The sequence below is a fragment of the Dipodomys ordii genome, unplaced genomic scaffold, assembly GCF_000151885.1.
Source record: "Dipodomys ordii isolate 6190 unplaced genomic scaffold, Dord_2.0 Scaffold61, whole genome shotgun sequence".
Classification (NCBI taxonomy): domain Eukaryota; kingdom Metazoa; phylum Chordata; class Mammalia; order Rodentia; family Heteromyidae; genus Dipodomys; species Dipodomys ordii.
In genome coordinates, this window is record NW_012267277.1 from 8397335 (window position 1) to 8420454 (window position 23120).

The following is a 23120-nucleotide window of genomic DNA, read 5'->3' on the forward strand; positions in this document are numbered from 1 at the left end:
AGCAGCAGCTCAGCTGAGTATAGTTGCTCAGGCAATGAACCTGCACAAAGATTTCAGGCTGAATTCAGCCTATGGCTATGTTCTAGGTCATGATCTTGAAAATGAGACCACCTAATGTGCCACTTAGACAAACTGCTGGCCAAGCCTTATACCTTAAGTGAGGCATTGCTCAACTGCCAAAAGGGCTGGTGGCAGCCGGAGCGACTGGAGAGCGGGCAGAGCCCTGACAGCAAGAGAGGTTTATGCAGAGCAGTTACCTATGAACATGACCGAGGACTTCCGGAGGGAGGCCTGTGGGTTCTTGGTGTACTCCAGGCTCTGGTTGAGGAAAGTCAAGGCGCTATCTCGGTGGGTGTTCACCTGGGAACAAAGAGAAATCCCCACAGTGCTGGGCTCTCAGGGTCCAGCTTTCCTCCTTGAAGTCAGGAGTTGTGATCCTACCCCACCACTTAGCCTGGTGCCCTGCTCTTGAACATCTCTGCTGCCCAGCCCACTGCCAAAGATTCTCAAGAGTCCAAGTCCCATTTCTCTTAGCTAATTACAACAGAGACATAAATAATGTTCCTGCACTGGGGAGTCTCCTTCCAATCCACCCCTCCCCCCAGATTCCACCAGAGATATGACATTCAAGAGACATGACAGATAAGGAGACAGGTTGGACAAGGGTGAAGGACACACATTGTAAAGCAGCAAGGGATAAACTGAGAATCTTAAAAGCCAGGCAGGAATGGGGTTTCCTCATGGTTGGAAGTACGACGGCAGCAATTGTTCATGACAGGGCAGTAACAGGGTTCTCTTTTTCTTTTTGTTGGGGGGGGGGTCTGGTCATGGGGCCTGAACTCTGGGTCTGGGCGCTGTCCCTCAGCTCTTCAGCTCAAGGCTAGCGCTCTACCAGTTGAGCCACAGCGCCACTTCCGGTTTTTCTTTTTGCTTATGTGGTGCTGAGGAATCGAACCCAGGGCCTCAGGCATGCAAGGCAAGCGCTCTATCACTGAGCCACCTTCAGCCCCCCAGTAACAGGGTTTTATGTAATATAATCTGGTCATGGTGGTTAGAGGGTCTGGTAGTAGAAGCTGGGAGGAGTGATCTAGCTGAGATGCTGTAGCGGGACATGAAGAGAAATCTGACCCAATCATTCTCCCGGTGACTACCTCATGGCCAAGACTAGTGTCGGGTCTGAACTCTAGGGCCTAGTAGGCAAAGGCTTCATGGTCATATTCTGTGTCCCACATCCTTCATTCCCAGCCTCCACTGCCATGCTCTAGACCATTGTTTTAGACCATGTTCTAGACCAAGTTCTAGATCAAGTTCCAGAATGCGGTCTAGAACAAAGACATGGCCTGCATGCTATTCATGATCTGTGCACTGGACAAGCAGTTGCTCCTACTTAGAGTGTCCTTCCCTCTCTTCCTCACCTCTTATCCTTTTTTTTTTCACCTCTTATCCTTCTAGCCTCAGCCTGGCTGTCACCTCCTCCCTAAAGCTTTCCACCACCCTCAGGCAGAGCTCATTTGCCATGCTTGATGGCCCTGCAACATGTTAATACCTGTGACACTATCATAATGTATAGTGGGCTCACCCTGTATTTTGGTTCAGAGTCCTCAACACCTGGACAGGGCCTGACTTGGGAATTGGGACCCCAAAAGTAATAGCTACATGAATGAATGAATGAATGAATGAATGAGTGAGTGAATACACTGATAGTAAGTTACCAACCCCTTCTTAAAGCTAGGGCTAGAGGTCAACCTACACATGAGCAAAACTGCCCATAGCTTATAGTGCCAAAAAGAAAGTGAGATCTAGAAGGATCCACCACAGAGGGTCACAAATGCAGCCACAAGCCACAGGGGCCTGAGTGCAGTGAGCAACAGTGTTTTCTTTTTCTTTCTTTATTTTTTTTGCCAGTTTTGGAGCTTGAACTTGGGACCTGGGCTCTGTCCCTGAGCCTTTCTGTGCTAAAGGCTAGTGCTTTACCACTTGAGCCACAGTACCACTTCTGGCTTTTTCTGTGTATGCAGTACTAAGGAATCAAACCCAGGGCTTCATGCATGTTAGGCAGGCACTCTACCACTAAGCCACATTCCCAGTTAGCAGCAAGCAGTGTTTTAAATAACCTAAACTAGCTATTAATTCTTAGTTAATAATAATGTAGGTTTCTCACAAAGGCATAATGTCTACCTGTATCTGATCATATAAAATAATATTTATTGAATGAACTTCAGTAAATGTAATCATGAGGCTTATTTTTGATTGTTTTTGTTTTCTCTTCTTTTTATCTTATTTATCTATCTTTGGGAGAGGAATGGGGGGGCGGACACAGAAATGGAGGAGCAACGGGTGAATAAATACAGCAGTGGTAATCACTAGACACTATGTTAAAAATGAACTATACAACTTGTGGGTGAGAATGGGAGGGAAAAACTGGGAGAGAAAGAGGGAAGGGGTGGCTTTGTCCAAAAAGAAATGTACTCTTAGCTGGGCCCTGGTGGCTCATGCCTGTAAGCCTAGTTACTCAGGAGGCTGAGATCTAAGGATCACAGTTCAAAGCCAGCCCAAGGTAGAAAGTCCATGAAACCATCTCCAATTAAGCACCAGAAAACTGGAAGTGGAGCTGTGGTTCAAAGTAGTAAAGCTCTAGCCCTGAGTAAAAGAGCTTAGAGACAGCACCCAGGTCCTGAGTTCAAGCCCTATGATCAACCAAAAGAAAAAGTAAAACAAAGAAGTATACTCTTTATCTGACTTAGGTAACTGTAACCTCTGTACATCACATTATAATAACAATAATTTTTCTAATGTAGCTTTTCTAGCATGTTTTGTGGCAAGGAGTCTACTTGGTAAGCTGGAAGAGACCTAAGCCAAGCTGGGTGCCAGTGCTCACACCTATAATCTTAGCTACTCAGGAGGCTGAGATCTGAGGATCAAGGTTTGAAAGCCAGCCCAGTCAGGAAAGAGGTCTGTGGGACTCAGCTCCAATTAAGCACCCCACCCCCCTAAAAAAAATCTAGAAGTGGAGCTGTGGCTCAAGTAGTAGACCACTAGCCTTGAGCACAAAATCTCAAGAACAATGCCCAGGACCTGAGTTCAAATCCCAATACTGGCACAAAATAAAATAACGTAAAAACATAAATAACATAGAACAAATGTGGAAGGAGAGAGGAGGAAGAAATCCTAGGTGACCCCAGGTTTTTGCTTTGAGAACTAAAGGGACAGAACAGAATTGGAAAGGAAAGGCAGAAGTCCAACAGAGCTGTGGGGGTCATCCAAGGTGTCCAGTGACCAGCAGAGAGCATCCCTAAGGGTCAGGGGTGTTAGAGATGAAGATGGAGGTTCTGGAGCCAGTGGCTTGTAGGAGGTGGTGGAATCAGTCAGTCAAAGTGCTGGTATGAAAGGAAGAAGCCATGGTTGTTTCCGGAAGCACTCACAAGGTACTTGCAGATTTTGGCCACTGTCTGCTGCTGGTTGTCCCAGGACTTCCGGCTATATGCTCTTTTGGGTAACTCCCAAGCCATGAAGCAGGAGCAACGGAACAGGGTCTTCAAACATTTCTGGGAATGGACAGGAGGAGAATATCAGAGTCATGGAATTCCAAGATAGCCAGAACATGTTCCAGAAAAAAAGAAAAATGTGTAAAAGTTGGACTTTGAAAACTCAATCCTATCTGAAATGTACAATTATGAAGTTAGTTCTTCTGAAGGAAAATAACTAACATGGATGCCTTTGGGAAACACATCTGGTTGGAGGAAAATAACAGACTTCTGATGGGTTGATTGTGGTCTTGGCCTGGTTTCTACACAGAGAGGTACACCAGCAGGGCCTGGGAGTGGAGGAGAGGGCCCAGTGCCTGTGCTCACTCACCTGAACCACCTTAGGGTTGCCATCCTGCATAACCAGAAGTAGGGGCACCAGGGTGCCGATCAGCTGCTCCTCCATGGCTTGGGTGCGGGGCTCCCGGAGCTTCTGGACCACCTTCCCATACAGGTTGATACAGGAGATTCGCACATCCTCTCTTGACTAGGACAGATGGGAGGCTTAGGGGTGCCCCTCCTCCAGGAGGTGGCTCTATGACCTTCTCTTCCCTCAGTCAGAGGCACTCTCCCAGAGAGGTCAGCCAAGGTCAACTGGTGGTGCTCCCCTTAGGTCTGGAGCTCTCCATTCTTCCCAGCCAGGACTCCCACTAACTTAAAGGGTGTCTTTATGTCAGGTAAGAAAAGGCCCCTCACTGAAACTGCTTTTAAAAAAGAAGTACCCACTCCATTTTTGTGGCTGTCCTGGGTCTTAAACTCAGTGCCTAGGCACTGTCACTGAACTTCTTTTGTTCAAGGCTAGCACTCCACCACTTGAGCCACAACTCCACTTCTGGCTCTTTTTGTAGAGATAAAAGTCTCACAGATGTTTCTGTTTGAGCTGGCTTTCAACCATGATCCTCAGATCTCAGCCTCCAGAGTAGCTAGGATTACAGGCGTGAGTCACCAATGCCTGGCAAGAAACACTCCCTTTCAAGGCAGACCAGTGGCAATAGTTTACTATCATTGGGGAGATGCAATTATAAAAGAAGAACCCCCAACTATGTGCCGGTGGCTTATGCCTGTAATCCTAGCTACTCCGGAGACTGAGATCCAGAGGATTGTAGTTCAAAGTCAGCCTGGGCAGAAAAGTCCAAGAGATTCTATCTCCAAAATAACCGGCAAAAAGTCAGGCTGGAGGCATGGCTCAGGTTGTAGAGTGCTAGCCTCAAGTTCAAGTTCAGTACTGTCAAAAAATCTTTTAAAAACTGTTAAAGAAGAGCTCCTTCCAGGAGGACTAGTAAGAATATTGAGCCTTCTCTGGACAAACAACTGCAAAAGATGTAGACCAGCTAGATCCAGGTTTCCCACTAGGCAGATTAATGTGACTATTCCAAGACCCAACAAGGTAGACAGAAGAGGTGCTAAAGAGACACCTTCCCTAAACCCCTTATCCCACAGGATTTCTTACATCACTGAAGTGGGGCAGCAGGATCTGTAGCATCTCCACGTAGACAGAGCTGTCCGTCAGCTTCCAGCCCTGCCCTTTGAAGATGGTCTTGAGGTTGTGGGCTGCGTCCACCACCAGCATGCCATCCACACTCCTCAAGCCCTTCACCATGGATGGCAGGAGGGCCTGAACCTTGGCCATCTGGGTGGCAGAAGGATGTGGAACAGGGTTCTTCCTAGGCCCCCTGAGTCACCCAGGCTGGACTGGGTGGCTCTACTCCAGGCCCAGGATCCCTGCCTATGCCTTGTCTCCTGCCTGGACATCTTCCCTCAGGCTCTTGCTTGGGCCTTGCTGACTCCCTCCTGGCCTCAGTTCCTGAGACCCTTTGTTGTTGGTCTCCTACTTTGGCATTAGATAAATGACATGAGCATTAAGAGTTAGCTTCTAAGCCAGGTGCTGGTTGCTCACACCTGTAAGCTTAGCTACTCAGGAGGCTGAGATCTAAGGATTGAAATTCAAAGCCAACCCAGGCAGTTGAGTCTATAAGACTATAATCTCCAATTAATGACCAGAAACAATCAGAAAACTGGAAATGACACTATGGCTAGAGCACTAGCCTTGAGAAAAATTTCTCTGGAACAGTGCCAAGACCACAAGTTCAAGCCCCATAACTGACAAAAAAAAAAAAATAAAGCTTCCAGTGGCGCACCCCTGTAACCCTAGCTACATAGGAGGCTGAGGTCTGAGATAAGAGGATTGCTGCTAGGAGCCAGCCCAGACAGGAAAATCCAAGAGACCCATCACCAATGAACTACTAAAAAGCCATAAGTGGAGCTGTGGCTCCGGTGGTAGAGCACCACTTTTGAGCAAAAAAGCTAAGAGATAGCACCCACCCCTGAGTTTAAGTCCCAGTATCAAAACACACACACACACACACACACACACACACACACACCATATTAGCTTTTGAATTTGTGGTCTGTCCCTTCATCCTGGCTACATCATAAGCTGTAATGGTGCAAGGGAGAAAAAGCAGCTGGACCTCTGTTTCCTAATCTATGACTAGGAATAATAACTATCACCCCCTTTCTCCTATATACGATCTTTAAAGTCATGGTGCAAACCTAGATTGGGAACTGTTGACAATATTAAAACACATACAAATCATGAAAGCAGATCCATTTTATAGATGGGATCACTAAAGCCAGACACAGAGTCTGATTCTAGCTGCTAACATCTAAAAGACTATGACAGCCAAGATCCAAGATCTAGTCCAGCTCAGAGCCTGGACTAGACTCCCTCTGCCCTCACTTACCTTCTCAGATCTGTGGGCCAGGATGACCAGGCCTCGGATGGATAGCACCTTCATGATGGGATCGCGGTGACTCAGGCCTTCCACCATCCTCCCAAGAGAGTACTCCTCGGGGATCCGGCGTGCCTGCTCCATCTGGAGCAGCTAAAGGAGTAAACATACTTCAAGGTCAAGGGCCAGCAAATCAGCGTGCTCAGCCTCTGGACCTGGCATTGCAGGCAATCAAAGCCAACAGTTGGCTGGAAAACTCTAGCTGTTGCATCCCTTCTGCTGGGACACACTCTCCATTCTGATTCCCACATGACATCCCATGGCTTCTTCCAAAATTCAGCCCTGGGAATCTGTGCTTGTACAGGGCCCTTCCAGGCTGTCAACTGCCTTCCCTGGGCAGCCTCAGAGAGAGGCCTCTTCCTGAGGCTGAGTGAGACAGATCAGGAGTCTCTTGACTCTTGAGCTGTGTGACCCCCAAAACTACCCAGTTTCATCTAATCAGTAGCATGATTCTTCCTTTGCATGGTTGCCAGGGTTAGTAGGGGGGCAGAAAAAAAGGTAGACACAGTGTTTGGCACACAGGCCTACACAAAATGGTACCAGAAATATAACCTGACAGAGCTAGAGCTGGAACCCAGGACTCTAGATCTCAAGACCAGGTTTGCCCTCTCTGGCAATGACACATTCTGCTGTCATACCAGGGTTGGGCCTGGTGTTGCAATGTAAACCTGACATGGTCCTTTCTTCCCACATTCACAGTCCTGAGGGGAGGAGGGATAGCGATCCATGGGTGCAATGTTCCATCAGGGAAAGATAGAAATAATTCTCAAGCTGCATGGCAGGTCTGATGGATCGATGACCTGTACGTACGTAAGGCCACTGGACTAGGTACTTAAAATGGTAGACTGGCACCCACTGTGTATCTCAACACAGTAAGCTAAAGGAGAAAGACTGTGTGTGTGTGTGTGTGTGTGTGTGTGTGTGTGCGTGTGTGTGAGCGTGTGTGCGCTGTGCCTTGGCTTCCTCCTCTGAAGTGAGTCTTGTACTAGTCTCTGTGTCTCTAGAAGTGACTAGCTATGAAAGAGGTGCCAGTCCCCCATTCTGGGCCAGTCCCTCCCACTTCCTCCTGACTCAGCCCCAGCACCTCCCACCAACCCTTGCTTTAGATGTCACTTCCTGCAAGAAGCCCTGCCTGAAGCCCCTCCCAAAACTCTGCTCTTCCTTCACTGCCCAGTTTAGTCATGCAATGCCATCCCCATTGCCCAGCAATGGTTGGAGATTACACAGAGACATTGGGGCAGTCTGTGGGAAATGGATTGGGGAGCAGAGGTAGAGAGGAAAGGGACAAGGGAGACAAAAAGGCTTGTAGAGCAACCTCCAGCGTGCTCTGAGTCTGGGATGAGCCCGACATCCCGACACCACACCCCCACGCCTGGCCTGGTCAGTACCTCCACGAAGAAGGCAGTGGCTGTGATCTTGTGCTTCTCGTCGCCGCGCTCCAGGAGTGGGATGAGTAGGTAGAGGATGCGGCACAACTCCTGGCAGGAGTACTGCACCATGGCCCTGGTATGTGTGAGGGAACAGTTCCTCAGGCTCTCCTACTCCCTGAGGATCTGCTGGGTGAGGGCTGGCTGGGACAGTCAGGATCACCAAGATCCTGTGATGCTGTGTTCCAGCTGTCCCACCTCAAAGACATCCTAGAGCCATCAGGTTTATTTTTTTGTGCCAGTAATAGGATTTGAACTCAAAGCCTGGGCTCTATCCCTTAGCTTTTTCACCCAAACCTGGCACTCTACCATTTGAGCCACAGCTCTATTTCAACTTTTTGGTGGTTCATTGGAGATAAGAGTCTCGTGGAGGGCTGGGAAGGTAGCTCAGTGGTAGAGCGCTTGCCTTGCATGCTCAAGGCCCTGGGTTCGATTCCTCAGCACCACATAAGAAAAAAGCCAGAAGTGGCGCTGTGGCTCAAGTGGTAGAGCCCTAGCCTTGAGCTGAAGAGCTGAGGGACAGCGCCCAGGCCCAGAGTTCAGGCCCCACGACCGGACCCCCCTCCCCCCAAAAAAAAGGGTCTCATGGACTTCCCTGACCGGACTGGCTTCAAACCTCAATCCTCAGATCTCAGCCTCCTGAGCAGCTAGGATTATAGGTGTGAACCAGAGGCCATAAGGTTTAAATATTTCCTTTTACAGGTGGGGAAACTTGAGACTAGAGTGCAGAAGTGACTTGCCTGAGGACCCAGGGAAAATCAGTAGGACAGAACAGATGAAGAGCTGGGCTGCATAGGGCCATGCTGGAGGCAGGGATTGGAAGGGGCAGGGGAGTTGTGGGGGGAGGTTCACTCATACCAGGCAGTAACCAGATGCTTTTCCCTTAGTTGTTCCATTTGGACCTTACCATTGTCCTCAGAGGCTGGCTGCTATTAGCTCCATGCACAGATGAGGAAATGAAGGCTGTGAGCATGAGCTGCTCAAAGCCACAGGGCTGGAAAATGGCAGGGCTGCCATGCCCACTGCCTTTCTCCTTCTGCTCATCCAACTAAGCCAGCAGTGCTCAAGGTGCACACGTCACCTCAGCCAACATCAGCACCACTGTTAGAAACTGTCAGAAATACACAAGGCACATTCTTGGGCTAGAAGTGTGGCTTAACTGTAGAGTGTCGACTTTGTAAGCACAAGACTGAGTTCAAATCCCAACTACTACCAAAATAAGAAAAAAGGAAATGCAAGTATTCTCAAAGCCTTATCCTAGACCCCCTCCCCCCAAAAGCAGAACTCAGAGCAGGGCCAGCAGATCTTACATGCTATAAGGACTATCTATATCGAATTCTCCTCCTCTTCCTCCTCCTCCTCCTCCTCCTCTTCCTCCTCCTCCTCCTCCTCTTCCTCCTCCTCCTCCTCCTCTTCCTCCTCCTCCTCCTCCTCTTCCTCTTCCTCCTACTCCTCTCTCCCTCTCCCTCTCCCACTCCCTCCCTCTCCCTCTCCCTCTCCCTCTCCCATTCCCTCCCTCTCCCTCCCTCCCTCCCTTCCTCCTTCCCTCTCTCTCTCTCTCTCTCTGTACTAGGATTTGAACTCAGGGCTCAGTTCATCTCTTATGGCTGGTGTTTAGCACTCAAGCCATGCCTCCAGTCCCAGCTTTCTCATGGTTAGAGATAAGAGTATTTTTGGATTTTGCCTAGGCTAACATCAAACTTTGGTTCTCAGATATCAGAATCCTGGGTAATTAGGATTATAGATGTGATCCACTAGCAACTGACCTTTTCCCAATTCTTTGTGAGTTAGTGTATAATCATGCACAGATAATCAGAATGAGAGCCTAGATTCAAATCCCGACCTCAGCCCTTGCTGTTTGACTTCAGTTCTCTGAGCCTCAACTTCCTTACATGTAATGGCAGGGAAGTAACAGCTCTATTCAATGAGACCATCCAGGTAGCACCTCTTTGGTTGGTACTCAGTAAATGTGGATGCTGTGACCTCTGGGCAGCGTGCACCCTATGTGTGATTGGGGAAGGAAGTCTGGTTGAGGCCAGCAGACCCGTTTTCACTCTTCCACTCTCTGGCTGAGTGACTTTGGATGCATGATAGACCCTCTCTGGGTGTAGGCTACAGGGAATCAGTGACAGAGGGAGCCAGGGTCTAAGAGGGAGCCACAGTCTAAGGATCTGAACTTTCTGCCCATCCAGCCCCATGCCATCCCCACCTTACCTTGCCAGCAGAGACACTGCGCGATGGTGGTTTTCTGCCTGCCCCATGAGCTCCCAGCCCCCTTGGTCCTCCAGAAATGTGGCCTCGTAAGAGCAGCCCATCTTCAGCAGCAGGGTCTTCACCACCCTCACCACCCAGCTGCCAAGACAAGGGGGTGAGGGATTAGGTCCACCTGCCCCTCTCAGGCCAAGCTTCCCTGCACCGGCCTCTCACCACAGGCCTCCCTCCACCAGCCTCTCCCACTATCAGCAGCCATCCATTCCCACAATCTTCTCTCCACTGCACTAATTGTTAGAGGAGTGCATTGGGCCCACAAATGTGGAAAATTACAAATATTTAACTTTCTGAATAAGAGAGGAAACAGAAGCAACACCCCCCTCCCTGGAAAGATAGCTTGGACCATCCCTTTTCTCCTGAGCCTCACTCACTGGGGAGGAGGCCACAACAAGCCTCTCCAGCCTTCCTGGTCCTCCTTGTCCAGCCCCCCCACACACACACTGCCCATCAAGCCATGGCTGGGCTGATGGCTTGCAGACAGTCCTCTCTGCTCACTTAGCCACTCAGTCTCCTGCCCAGGGGTCCTTTCTTGCCTCAAGACACTTTAGGAGTAATCCCTACCTAGACACATAGCAGAGGTCCCTGGAGGAGCTCACCCCCCCTGGGAACTGAGCAGGCTGGGTAAAAACCTCAGGAGCTCATTAAGCTCCAATGAGCTCATGGATATAACAGTCATCTATGTGTAATAGTCACACACACACACTGTCCTGTAGGCCAAGTCCTCCTCGTTGGAGGCCATGTCCTTCATCACTCAGAAGCAGAAAAGCTTCTTCTTTGTGGTCCTTTCAATGCTGATACAGATGCTCCTGAACCTCCTGCCTCTCCTCCTGCTCAGTTTCCTCAAAAGCATAAGCAATCTGAGGCAAGGGTGATGCCCTTGAAGCAGCTCCAATTCGTGTAAGGGGAATCAGAATGGAGAGCAAGCAGATGGCAGGTGTGTGGCTCATGCTGGATATGATCTGGTTTGGTCCTTACCACATACCTGAAAGGGCAGGAATCCCACACCATTTCACAGATAAGGGAGCCAGCCACAAGAGGTTAAATTGGTTTACCCAAAGAACAAAGCACTAGGTGTTCATCTGCATCTCAGACCTTCTGACCCCAAGTCCAGCTGCACAGCTGCATTCCCAATTCTCTAGTACCTGCTAAGCCTAACGCACAGCAGGAACCATAGAAGAAAGAATTGATCAGTGTGGCTGTGTAAATAATAATAAATTTCTGAATGAAAAAAGATCATAAAATAATTGCAGGTTAAGTGCCAAACGCATATAACTACAAACTTTTCTATTCTTTTCTTTCCTTCCTTCCATTCTCTCCCTCTCTCTCTTTCTCTGTCTCTCTCTCTCTCTCTTTTCTTTCTTTCTCTTTCTTTTTTGGTCATGGGGCTTGAACTTGGGGCCTGGGCACTGTCCCCGAGTTTTTTTGCTCAAGGCTATCACTCTACCAGTTTGAGCCACAGAGCCACTTCTGGTTTTCTGGTGGTTAATTGGAGATAAGAGTCTCACAGATTTTCCTTCCAGGCTGGCTTTGAACTGTTACCTCCCTATTTCAACCTCCTGAGTAGCTAGGATTACAGGCAGGAGCCACCAGTGCCTGGCTGGCATATATATATACATATATATACATATATATATATATACATATATATATATTTAATATATGAAGATCCAAGCAAGAGTGCAAGGCTTTGATTCAAGTCCCAGTAGCAATGTGTGCACACATACTTGCACACACATGTGCGCATGCACGCACACACACATAAATAAATAAGATAAACTGATAGGGACTAGAACAAATAAAACTGATGCAAATAATACTTCTGGGAGGGAGGAAGAAAATGGAGGCCTGAACTCCTGAGGAAAGCTGATTCCTTCTGTACTAAGTCTAGTGGGTGGATACACGAAATAAATGTCCAAAGCAGTTGTTGAGCAGTCACTAAGGTAACTTTAATAATATTAAAGTATGCTTCTGTTTTCTCCTCCAGTACCAGAACTAATGTATGTGGCTTTATTGCCCTAAAGGCTTTGGAGGAGCCCTGGCTGTGAAGCCTGCCCCACAGCCAGAACATACCGAACAGGTACAAATGGGAGATTCTGTGCATCATTCTCCATGTCCTTGCTAGGAGGGGGGATGCGGCCAGGCAGGTTGAGGCCAATGTGGTAGTGGACTTGAATGAGCAGGGCCAGGAGCAGCTGGGGGTAGATGCGCCTCACACGGCCCACACAGCTGTTGACAGACAGGAGCTCACACAGGCCGCTGGCTGCCTAGGGGAGGAGGGGAGGAGGTGGTGTGACCTGATCCATCCATCTTCCCAGCCCGCTGGCTGAGGCCTGACCTTCTGCTCTGAGAGGCTGGGCCTGGACCTATGCTTTTTTTTTTTTTTTTTCTGACCCAGCCTGGAAAAGTCTGGGTTCCATGCCCAACCCTCTAGTGGAGGCAGATGGGGCCCTGGAAGCAGCTGGGCCCAGCAAGAGGAGGGCTTCTGGACCCAGTCCTCACCGCCAGGGGCACAATGGAGGCCCTGCCCTTCTTGGTGACAGGCTTCTCCTTCAGGCTGGTCAGGAGCAGATCCAGCAGGTCCCGGACATCACAGCTGGGCTTGCGTAGTATTAACTGCCTCCACATCTCTGCTCCATTGCTGAGGATACGGAGAGTATGGTCAGGGGTACTCAGGTATTGTCAAGTAGCTTCGAGGCTGGGGACAGGGGAGGTAAGATGCCAATGAAATGGCATCCATGGGCAGGCCAACAAGAAATAGTCCAGAAAACATTCCCGATGGGTCAGGAGGATAACCCTGATTAAAAACATGATTTCCCCAAGTCATGGGTTTGGTGCTTTATTTACACACAATTTATTAATTCAGCAAATACAGAACATGCCCTGGTTACCAGGTCTAGGCAAATCTCTGGGGCTCAAGACTGAAGAAAAATTCCAGACATTCAAGGTCTCTGAAGTCTCAGGAAACTCCCTAAGTGGGTGGTGTTACTCCCATTTTAAAGATGGAGTGTGGCAGCTCGGAGCAGTGAAACTGCAGGGGGCTCACTCCTATAATCCTAGCTACTCAGGAGGCAGAGGTTTGAAAATGCTAGTTTGAAGCCAGTCCAGGCAGACAAATCTGAGAGACTCTTATCTCTACTTAACCACTAAAAACCTGGAAGTGGAGCTATGGCTCAAGTGGTAGAGTGCTAGCTTGAGACAAAAAAAAAAACTAAGAGACAGTCAAGGCCCTGAATTTAAGCCCCAGTATCAGCATACACACACATACACACACACACACACACACACACACACACACACACACACACACACACACTATTCGATTTAAAGGGCTGCAGAGACAGGGTATGACATCTCAAATGCCTATCTTGTTCCTCCATGCCAAGGAGTGGGCACTGAGGCAGTGAGCCCTTTGAGGCCAGATCTGACCCTATGCATAATCCTGGAGAATACCACCCCACTCCAATTCCTTGATGCATAGTTCCCAAGGCAAGAAAGGTCAGCAGCAAGAGGCACATTCCATCTAGCCTGCAGGCACTTCTGCGTCCCTACCAAGGGGAATTGACAAGATGCTAAAGGGTTAACCAAACCTTTTGCCTGTCTGCATTAGCATCTGAACTTTCCATACACTTTCTTGCTCCGTTCCCCTGGAAACCTGTTAAAGATAGTATGTCAACTATGTTGCTAGGCAACATTGCTTATGGTAAAACTGGCCATCTTAATGACCCGTTAGTACATTGCATCTGGACTGGGAGGAACTATCAGTTAACTGTAAGAACCAATGGGGACCACAGATTTCCTTCCCTCACACCTGAGCTTTATTTGGGGAGCTCAAAGGTCAGCTCCCAGGCCACACTTGAGGCCAGGGTGAGAAGAATGAGGTATCCTGGGTGCAAAGAGTAAGGGGCCCTCACTTTCAAGTTCGCACAAGTGCAAGCTGAAGGCTGGCACTAGTGAGATGCCCTCTGCCCTGTCTTTTTTTTCTTTTTTGGTTGGTCATGGGGCCTGAACTCTGGGCCTAGGCACTGTCCCTCAGCTCTTCAGCTCTACCACTTGAGCCACAGTGCCACTTCTGGCTTTTTCTGCTTATGTGGTGCTGAAGGATTGAACCCAGGACCTCATGCATACAAGACAAGCACTCTACCACTGAGCCACCTTCCCAGCCCCTGCCCTGTCTTTTGATGTTGATGGTGGCTATGGGGGTCTTATGAGTCTGTTTAATGGACCCAAAAAGAACCTCCAATGGACAGTGCACACTGAAAAGGCCAAACTCTCCCAGGGAGGGGGTAGGGTGGGTATGGATGGGCCCTCCCCATGTCCTTTGATGACCACCCCTATCCTCTGAATGACATTTTCACATTTACTCAAAAGCATCCATTCTAAGATGTAGATCAGCTACTGCCTATATATGTATGCACACACTAATGTGTGTGTATGTGTGTGCGTGCACGCCTACACTGCTATGGGAGATTGAATTCAGGGCCTGAACACTGACTCTTAGCTTTCCTACTCAAGGCTAGCTAGCACTTTACCACTGAGCCACAGCTCCATATCCAACATTTTGGTGGTTAGGTGGAGATAAGAGTCACACAGACTTTCTTGACCTGATTTTGAACCTTGATCCTAAGATTTCAGTCAGTAGCTAAAATTACAGGCATAAGTCACCAGCAATCTGCTTGTTCCTCTTTCTCTCTTTCTTCCTCTCCTTTCTCTGTCTCTCCCACTCACTCACTCTCTCTTTCTTCCTTTATTTGTGATACTGGGCTTGTTTAATTTTTAATTTTATTTTTTCAGTCGTGGGGCTTGAACTCTGGGCCTGGGCGCTGTCCCTCAGCCCTAGGGCTCAGGGCAAGCACTCTACCACTTGAGCCACAGCACCACTTCCGGTTTTCTGGTGGTTAGTTGGAGATAAGAGTCTCACGGATTTTCCTGCCCCAGTTGGCTCTGAACTGTGATCCTCAGATCTCAGTCTCCGAGTAGCTAGGATTACAGGCGTGAGCCACTGGTGCCTGGCTAATTTTTTTTTTTTTACAAAGCAAATTATATTACTTTTTAAATTTGAGACAAACAAGACAATCCATAGTAACAGAAATCATACCAATGACTTTTTTGGAATCGTAAAAAAGCCGAGCTTGACTGGACAGTTGGCTACATAGGTGTAAACGTTTATGAGATACTGGATTTTGAACTCAGGGTTTTTTTGGGGGGGTTGTTTTTTTGTTTTTTTTGGTCCAGTCATGGGGCCTGAACTCTGGGTCTGGGCACTGTCCCTCAGCTCTTCAGCTCAAGGCTAGAGCTCTACCACTTGAGCCATAGTACCACTTCCGGCTTTTTCTTTTTGCTTATGTGGTGCTGAGGAATCGAACCCAGGGCCTCAGGCATGCAAGGCAAGCGCTCTACTACTGAGCTACCTTCCCAGCCCTGAACTCAGGGTTTTATGCTTGCTACACAGATGTCCTACCGCTGGAACCATGCCTCCAGCCCTCATTGATTTGTTTTAATTGTTCAAAGAAGGGGTGGGCTGGGAGGCTGAGGCTCACCAATCACCTGAACACAGTCTCCTCTGCCTACCCAGTCTGGAGCTTCCACAGCCACCAAAAGCACTCCACACAGCTGGTGATGTACTTCAGCACACCGCCCAACTTCTGAGGTCTGTAGAGGGCAAGTGGTCAACCCAAGACCACCAGCCAACACTCAGGCTTTGTCTTTATGCAATCATTAAAAGAACTCTGGACTTGGAGTCATCCCCCTTACAGAAGGAGGATGTAAACTCCGGTTTGGGCAGAGGACAAGCAACGTCCCCCGAGTCTCTGTTTCCTCAACCATATACTGGAGCTGTTAAGGGAACTAGAGACTATGCTGTTGCTCAGCACTGCCCCAGCACTACTCTGGAAGTGCTTGATAGGTGTCTAAATTACCACTCATGACAGCAAAAGGATCATGGAAGAGCAAGGGGCTTCTCTGGGCCGAACGGGGGAGAGGGTCCATCCTGGGCTGGGTCTACTTCAGCCCTCTGAGATATAGAAGCTGGGAAACCCACTCACTTCATACCTGTCCAGTGGGAGGGGACACATGAGCAGCGCCACCACAACCTCTGTCATGAAGGAGCTGGCCAGGAGGGACACAGGCAGCAGGGCCACCTCACGGGCCCGTGGCTCCTGAATGTAACTCAGCTGGGTATAGATGCCCTGCATGATTTCTGGGATCTGGAGGCAGCAGGAGAGACAGAAGAGAGACCCACTGTAGAAACAAGAGAGGCATGGGAGAGCAGGAAGTTGAGAGAAAGAAAGGGGGACATTATATAACAGTAACCTTTCTGTACATCACCTTTATAATAACAATTAAAAATTGTTTAAAAGAAGGGGGATGATACAAGACAGAGAGACAGGAAGGATGAGAGAGGAGATGGGAACATAGTACAAGAGAAAGGGAGGGGCACCGAGGGGACTGCTGCTCCCCTGGGGTGAGCCAATGCCCTTCATGTGTTCCCCCCCCCCGTTCTAAGTGTCTTGTACCCTCCATGCCACTCAGCTCAAGCGATGAGCAAGTCCCCAGGAGGAGGGAGTCCCCAGGCCCTTGGAGGCCTTACCACCTCTAACACTCTGTGGCGGTACCACTCCAGCACTGAGCTCAGCGTGACTTCCGACGCCAGCTGCATCATCTCCCCAGACTCTTTCCCCCGAGTCTCTGAGCCGCCCTTCAGCCCTTCCAGGGCAGTCAGCAGCAGGTCCTTGACCTGCTGGGGCCCCAGGAAGTCTCCAAACTCCTGAAACAAAGGCACAAGGGGTCCTGACACTGATGAGCAGACCTGGACCCTCAAATAGAGGCACCAATACCTGAATAGCTCATGACTGACATGTGGTAAGCCACACATTCTGCCAATCAGTGAAGGTTAGAGTCTAGGGGCGGGGGAGGGGGTCGGTGATTCAGAAAAAGAAACAGCGCCTGATGCAGGCTATGCCGATAGCCATAGCTTCTCAGGAGGCTGAGGCAAGAGGATCACTTGAGCCCAGGAGTTTGAGACCAGCCTGGGCAACGTAGTGAGCTTCCATCTCGAAAAAAGAAAACGGCAGGGGCAACATGGTCCCTGAACCCAGAAATGCATGGGGAGAAGTCATGGGCCACAAGCTAGGGCACAGGGGAGGGGAGAAGGGCACAGGGCTGGTGGGCGTTGTCAGTCACCGCAATGACACGGAGAATGTTCTGGCACGGGCTGACAGGGTTGTAGGGCCCTAGAAAGCGCTTGTTGCTCTCATACAGTTCCATCTTGTTGGTATCTTCCTTGTCTCTGGATCCTGCAAAAAAGAGCTGTTTGGTGTGGCCAGACCAGATGCTTTCATTAAACACAGATTCAGAAGTACTCAAACCCAACATTGCAGCCAGGCACTGGCAGCTCATGCCTGCAGTCCTAGCTACTCAGGTGGCTGAAATCTTAGGATCAAGGTTTGAGGCCAGCCTGGGCAAGAAAATCCATGAAACTCTTATCTCTAATTAGCCTGGAAGTGGAGCTGTGACTCAAGTAGTAGAGTACCCCTTCCCCAGCATCCAGATACTGATCTCCTGTTCCTTCCCCAATGGGAAGCAACAACTATTCGGGATCTCCAAGCCCTAGGCAGAGTCCCTCACTTTTGAACTTTGTATAAATGGACTCTATCATGCCATCCTCCAAGTTGGGTTCTTTTCACTCATAGGTGGGATTCACGAATCCTGCAGCATATAACACAAGTTCTGCTGTTTACTCTCAGTGCTATCCTTCTGGAAATGAGCCAGTCCCTCATCTGGCCCTTTCCCCACTGAATCCCTTTCCAGTCAGCTGAGTTCTTGGTGGGGAGCAGGGAAGGGAGGAGGATTGTGAAGTGTTCAAGGTGGTACTCATGACATTCCCATGGTATAAGCACACCTGTGTACACACCTGTCTACTTTGGATGCTCATCTGGGCTGGTCCCAGCTCTGCACATTCTCCACATGTCTGCTGGTGAATGTATCAATCTATCTACTAATCCAGGCCTGGAATGGCTTAGTCACAGGTTAAGTGTAGATTCAACTTCCAGAGATATTGATGAACACTGGAAGCATGGCTCAAGTGGTAGAGCACAGGGCCCTGAGTTCAAAGCCCATTAACCCTCCCCCCCCAACCCTGGACACACACACACACAAACACACACCCCTCACAGATACTGTTGGGCTATTTTCTACCTGGAGTAGGGGTAGGGTACCAAACTTGTTCTCTCTAGCAGCAGTGTATGAGAGTTTCTGTTGTTCTAGGACTCACCAGTATATGGTTTAGCTATTTCATTTTGTCATTCTGGAGGCAAATTTTTATACTTATTTTTTTCTCTCGCAGTGCTAGGGATGGTACCCAGAGCCTATCACATGCTAGGCAAGTGGTCTACTACCGAATTCCATTTCAAGAGCAATAATTGGCTTTTTTGGTTTGGTTTGGTTTGGTTTTTGTTTATTCAGACAAAGTCTCATTACTAAAGTCTCATTATTAAAGGCTAAAATTTGTAATCATCAGCATCTGCTTCCTGAGTGCTAGAATTTTAGGCCTGTGCGATTACACCTAACAATACTTTTTTTTTTTTGCCTGTCCTGGGGCTTGAATTCAGGGCTTGGATGTTGTCCCTGAGCCTCTTTGTGCTCAAGGCTAACACTCTACCATTTGAACCACAGTGCCACTTCTAGTTATTTTCTGAGTAGTTTATTGGAGATAATAGTCTTGGGATGCCAGGCGCTGGTGTCTCACGCCTGTAATCCTAGCTACTCAGAGGCTGAGATCTGAGGATTGCAGTTCAAAGCCCGCCCAGGCAGGAAAGTCTGAGACTCTTATCTCCAAAAAATCACTAGAAAGCCGGAAATGGTGCTGTAGCTCAAGCAGTAGAGCACTCGCCTTGAGCTAAAGAGCTGAAGGACAGTGCCCAAGCTCAGAGTTCAAGCCCCACAACTAAAAAAAAGTCTTAGAGGGGAGTGAGGGGGAGGGAAAGAGGGGGAAAAATGAGGGAAGGGGTAACAAGTTAGACAAGAAATGTAATCACTATCTTTCTTATGTAACTGTGAGCCCTCTGCACATCTCCTTGACAATAAAATTTTTTTTTTAAAGTCTCATCGTGTGAGCCACTGGCGCCAGGCGGGGACAATACTTTAAAAAATTATAACGTCCAACCGGGTGCCAGTGGTACATGCCTGTAATCCTAGCTACTCAGAAAGCTGAGATCTGAGAATCATGGTTCAAAGTCAGCCTGGGCAGGAACATCTATGAGACTCTTATCTCTAATTAACCACCAGAAAACCGGAAGCGGTGCTGTGGCCCAAGTGGTAGAGCATTAGACTTGAGCTGAAGAGCTCAGGGACAGCATTCAGGCCCAGAGTTCAAGCCGCACGACTGAAAAAAAAAAAAAATTGTGGGACCAGGAAAGTAGCTCAGTGGTAGAGCGCTTGCCCTGGGTTCAATTCCTCAGCACCACATAAGCGAAAAGAAAAAAAAACAGAAGTGGCACTGTGGCTCAAGTGGTAGAGCGCTAGCCTTGAGCTGAAGAGCTGAGGGACAGCGCCCAGGCCCAGAGTTCAGGCCCTATGACTGGATCCCCCCCCCAAAAAATTGTAACCTCCCTAACCCTGTGGGCAATCCAAACCTGCTTTTTTATCCACTTAGGTTTTTGGTTTTGTTTTTTTTTATCATCACCGGACTCTACTATATCATTATTTTTGGCCATTGTCTGTTTCCTAGCAACAAGAAGTTAAACACACTGAGGAAGGATTATTCAATGAATCTCTTTTCCACTGTTGAGTCCCCAGAGCCTAAAATAGTACCTGGCAAAATGGCTCCATATTTTCTGTTGAAATAAACATGTTTTAGGCACAGTCCCAGATCCCTTACTGTGATCAGGCCTGGATCCCTATCAAAGGCATGTAAGACATGGATACAAGAAAGAACCCCTGAGGGCTGGGAAGGTGGCTCAGTGGTAGAGTGCTTGCCTAGCATACATGAAGCTCTGGGTTCAATTCCTCAGTACCACATAAATAGAAAAAGCCAGAAGTGGTGCTATGGCTTCAGTAAGAGAGTGCTAGCCTTGAACAAAAGAAGCTCAGGGACAGTGCTCAGGACCTGAGTTCAAGCCCCAGAACTGGCAAAAAAAAAAAAAAGAACCCCTGAAGATGAACGATGACCCAGACCATCTCTACTGTTGGTAAAGGAAGGGTCCAGGCTCTGCAATCAGGCAGACCCAGCCCCAAGTCCTTGCTTTGCTGCTGTCTCCACATATGTGGTTGGACAACCCAACTGTTCAAGAGCCTAGCAGTGAGAATTTGGCCTAGGGCTCCCAAACAGAACATAGTACACCAGTTACAATTGAAATTCAGGTAAATATATATTCATATATATATATATATATATATATATGAGACAATGCACTGAAATTGTTTATCTGAAATTCAAATGTAGCTGGGCGTCCTATATTTTTAGCTAAATCTGGCAACCTTAATTTAGCCAATCCTATTCCTGGACCTAGGGCTGATCATTAATGTGACTAAGCCTTCACTTGTCATTTGGGGAGCATGAATAGCTTCTGGTCAGTGGGAGAAATCTAATCTTTGTCCCAGATACTGGAGATCAAGAAAAGCAGGGGGACCAGACAGACTTCAGAAGGTTAGAGGGATGGGAAAGATAAATACTCTGACATGACTGACATGAACTGAAAAGAAGAACCCATCTCATTTAATATTTCAAAACTTTGTGGATTATATCCTAGTGACCCCTCTCCTTTTTTTTTTTTTAACAGATGAGGAAATCTACATGAGGCAAAGTGTTTGCTGAGCTTACACAGTGGGGCTAGGTCAAGGCCTGGTCTTGTAGCCAAGCCACTCTGCCACTGGTGCCAGGGGAGAGTGAACAAGGTTGTTGGCAGAGTTGGGATACAGAGAAAGAAGAGAGCCAATATTGTATCCTTTCGGGTGCCTGTCTCAGCACACTGTTGTCAGTGGCTCCCTGAAACCAGATCTCAAGACATTTCTCTGACCTGAGGGCTTGAGCCATGGATTCTAATATCAGACCTGTTTTCTTTGTTTCTTTCATAGATATTCACTAAGTGCCCCCGAGGGTCACACCCAGTGCTAGACACTGGGAACTCAGTGGTGACTGAGACAATCCTGCCTTCTCTTCGTAGGGAAGATTGGCAAGGGAACAAAGCATGAAGTTGTGGGCATATTAATTTGACAGTCATAGATGAAGGTTTGGAGGGATGAGGGAAAGTTCAAATACAAAGACTGTGGCCACGTGAATAGGTCTATTTGCAGCTCTGCTTCGGTAGGGACAAAGACTTCCTACCAGTTCCTGGTCCTCACCTGGCCTGTGATGCCTTCTGACCACCTCGCCCACCCTCCCCACCCCACCCCCAGCCGCACAGCTGGCAGGGCTTACGTTTCTGGAGCTCCAGAATAGTGTAGAGGATGGTGATGCCATCCAGCGCCTCCCGGCCAATCTCCTCGTCAGGGTCCCCAATGCGGAGAAGGAGCCTCCCCAGTAGCAGACCCAGAGCGGGGAAGCCCGAGGACATCTGTGTGTGTCAATCCCAGGGAGACAGTGTCCAAAGGGAACAGAGCTAGTGGGCTCCCCTAACATCTGACCCTGACCCTCAGACCTGGGAAGACACCCCCGCCCCCTTCCCGGGCGTCCATCCTTCCCAGAGACACTTACAAAGAAAGGCAGTGTCAGAAGTGTGTGGTTCAGTACAGAGACATTGCTGTTCACAGCCCGAGCTCGCTCATGGGCCTTTCCAGAGTTCATCCAGGGCCCCAGAGGCTGCAGGGACAAGGGAGAGACGTAGCAAGAGTGGGATGCCAACCCTTAGCTTCCAGGTGGCCAAGCCAGCTTCACTAATCTGCAGGAAGCTGCTAGAAGGGGCATGAAGGCAACTTGCCACAACCTTCCTCCTCTTGTCCAGGCTCAGGAGAGATGAGAATTGGACTCAGGGACTGGAGGGAGGGAGGAGGTCATTGAGGAAAGATGAAAGGTAAGGGAGAGTCATGAGGACAGAAAGTCAAAGACAAGAAAAGATTAAAAAAAATAATGGGACAACAGCAGTAGCAGCATGGAGAAGCTCTATATGGGGGCAGGGCAAAAGAGAGGAAAGGGACAGGAGCCCAGAGCAGGTCCTGTAAGAGAAAAAGAGACAGATGCTGGTTTGGGATCCCGAAGTCAAATCATTCCTGAGTCTGGCACCCTACTGCGCTGAGCCAGCATCCCTTTCCCTCTGCCCTTCCTCCCATCCCTCCCCGCCTCCCTCCCTGCACCTCCAAGATACTCTTCAGCCCAGCAGGGGTGGGGTCTTCAATAAAGAGGGCAATGAGCAGTGTCTGCAGGGCATCCAGGGTCTGATGGTAGAGTGTCTGTGGACAGGAAGGAGGAAGGCGGAGCTGTTAGGGTCCCTAGAACAACTGCCAGCCCTCCAGGCACCCCCTGACATGGGTCAGAAGAGGGCATTTATAGCCATAAAGAGATGCTCTCTGGCCCCTACCTCTAAGTATCACATGTTGTCTGTTATTAAGTTAAATTACTTCCCTCTGTGGGTCAAGAGTGTCCCCATTAACAAATTGGTGATTGGTGACCCTGTGCTTCCTCGGGACAGTGGAAGCAGAAACCCAGCATTTACCATATCTGCCATGGGCCAGGAGAATGAAAAGCCATTTGCTTATGACCATGTCACTTTGTCCTCCAACTATTTTTCTCATTTTACAGATTCAGAGACAATGACCAAGGTCACACAGCAAAAGGAACTTCCAAGTTGTGAAGACTGAAAGTATGAACCAGGTGTGAACCAGTGGCTGTGCTTTAAATATTCAGGAGGCTGAGAGCTGAGGACTGTAGTTCAAAGCCAGCATGGGCAGGAAAACCCATGAGACTATTTATCTCCAATTAACCACCAAAAAGTGGAGCTGTGGTTCAAGTGGTAGGGCACCAGTGAAGAAAAAGAAAGAAAGGAAGGAAGGAAGGAAGGAAGGAAGGAAGGAAAGAAAGAAAGAAGAAACAAAGAGTTGGGCGCTGGTGGCTCACTCCTGTAATCCTAGCTACTCAGGAGGCTGAGATCTGAGGATCGTGGTTCAAAGCCAGCCCA

General features: G+C 48.8%; 1 protein-coding gene across 1 annotated transcript in view; it reads right to left on the reverse strand.

Moving 5' to 3' along the window:
* The window catches only part of Mroh7 (maestro heat-like repeat family member 7), a 38198-nt gene that overhangs the window by 4600 nt on the left and 10478 nt on the right, over positions 1-23120 (reverse strand). Inside the window, exons 6-20 of the mRNA XM_013022251.1 lie at positions 22300-22395; positions 21704-21808; positions 21428-21563; positions 17194-17306; positions 16601-16777; positions 16063-16217; positions 12514-12652; positions 12085-12278; positions 9958-10095; positions 7705-7819; positions 6269-6409; positions 4975-5154; positions 3856-4011; positions 3423-3545; positions 258-360 (exon numbers count right to left, since the gene is read on the reverse strand). Coding sequence (XP_012877705.1) covers positions 258-360; positions 3423-3545; positions 3856-4011; positions 4975-5154; positions 6269-6409; positions 7705-7819; positions 9958-10095; positions 12085-12278; positions 12514-12652; positions 16063-16217; positions 16601-16777; positions 17194-17306; positions 21428-21563; positions 21704-21808; positions 22300-22395 — 2071 coding nt within the window. The remainder of the gene's footprint in view (positions 1-257; positions 361-3422; positions 3546-3855; positions 4012-4974; positions 5155-6268; positions 6410-7704; positions 7820-9957; positions 10096-12084; positions 12279-12513; positions 12653-16062; positions 16218-16600; positions 16778-17193; positions 17307-21427; positions 21564-21703; positions 21809-22299; positions 22396-23120) is intronic.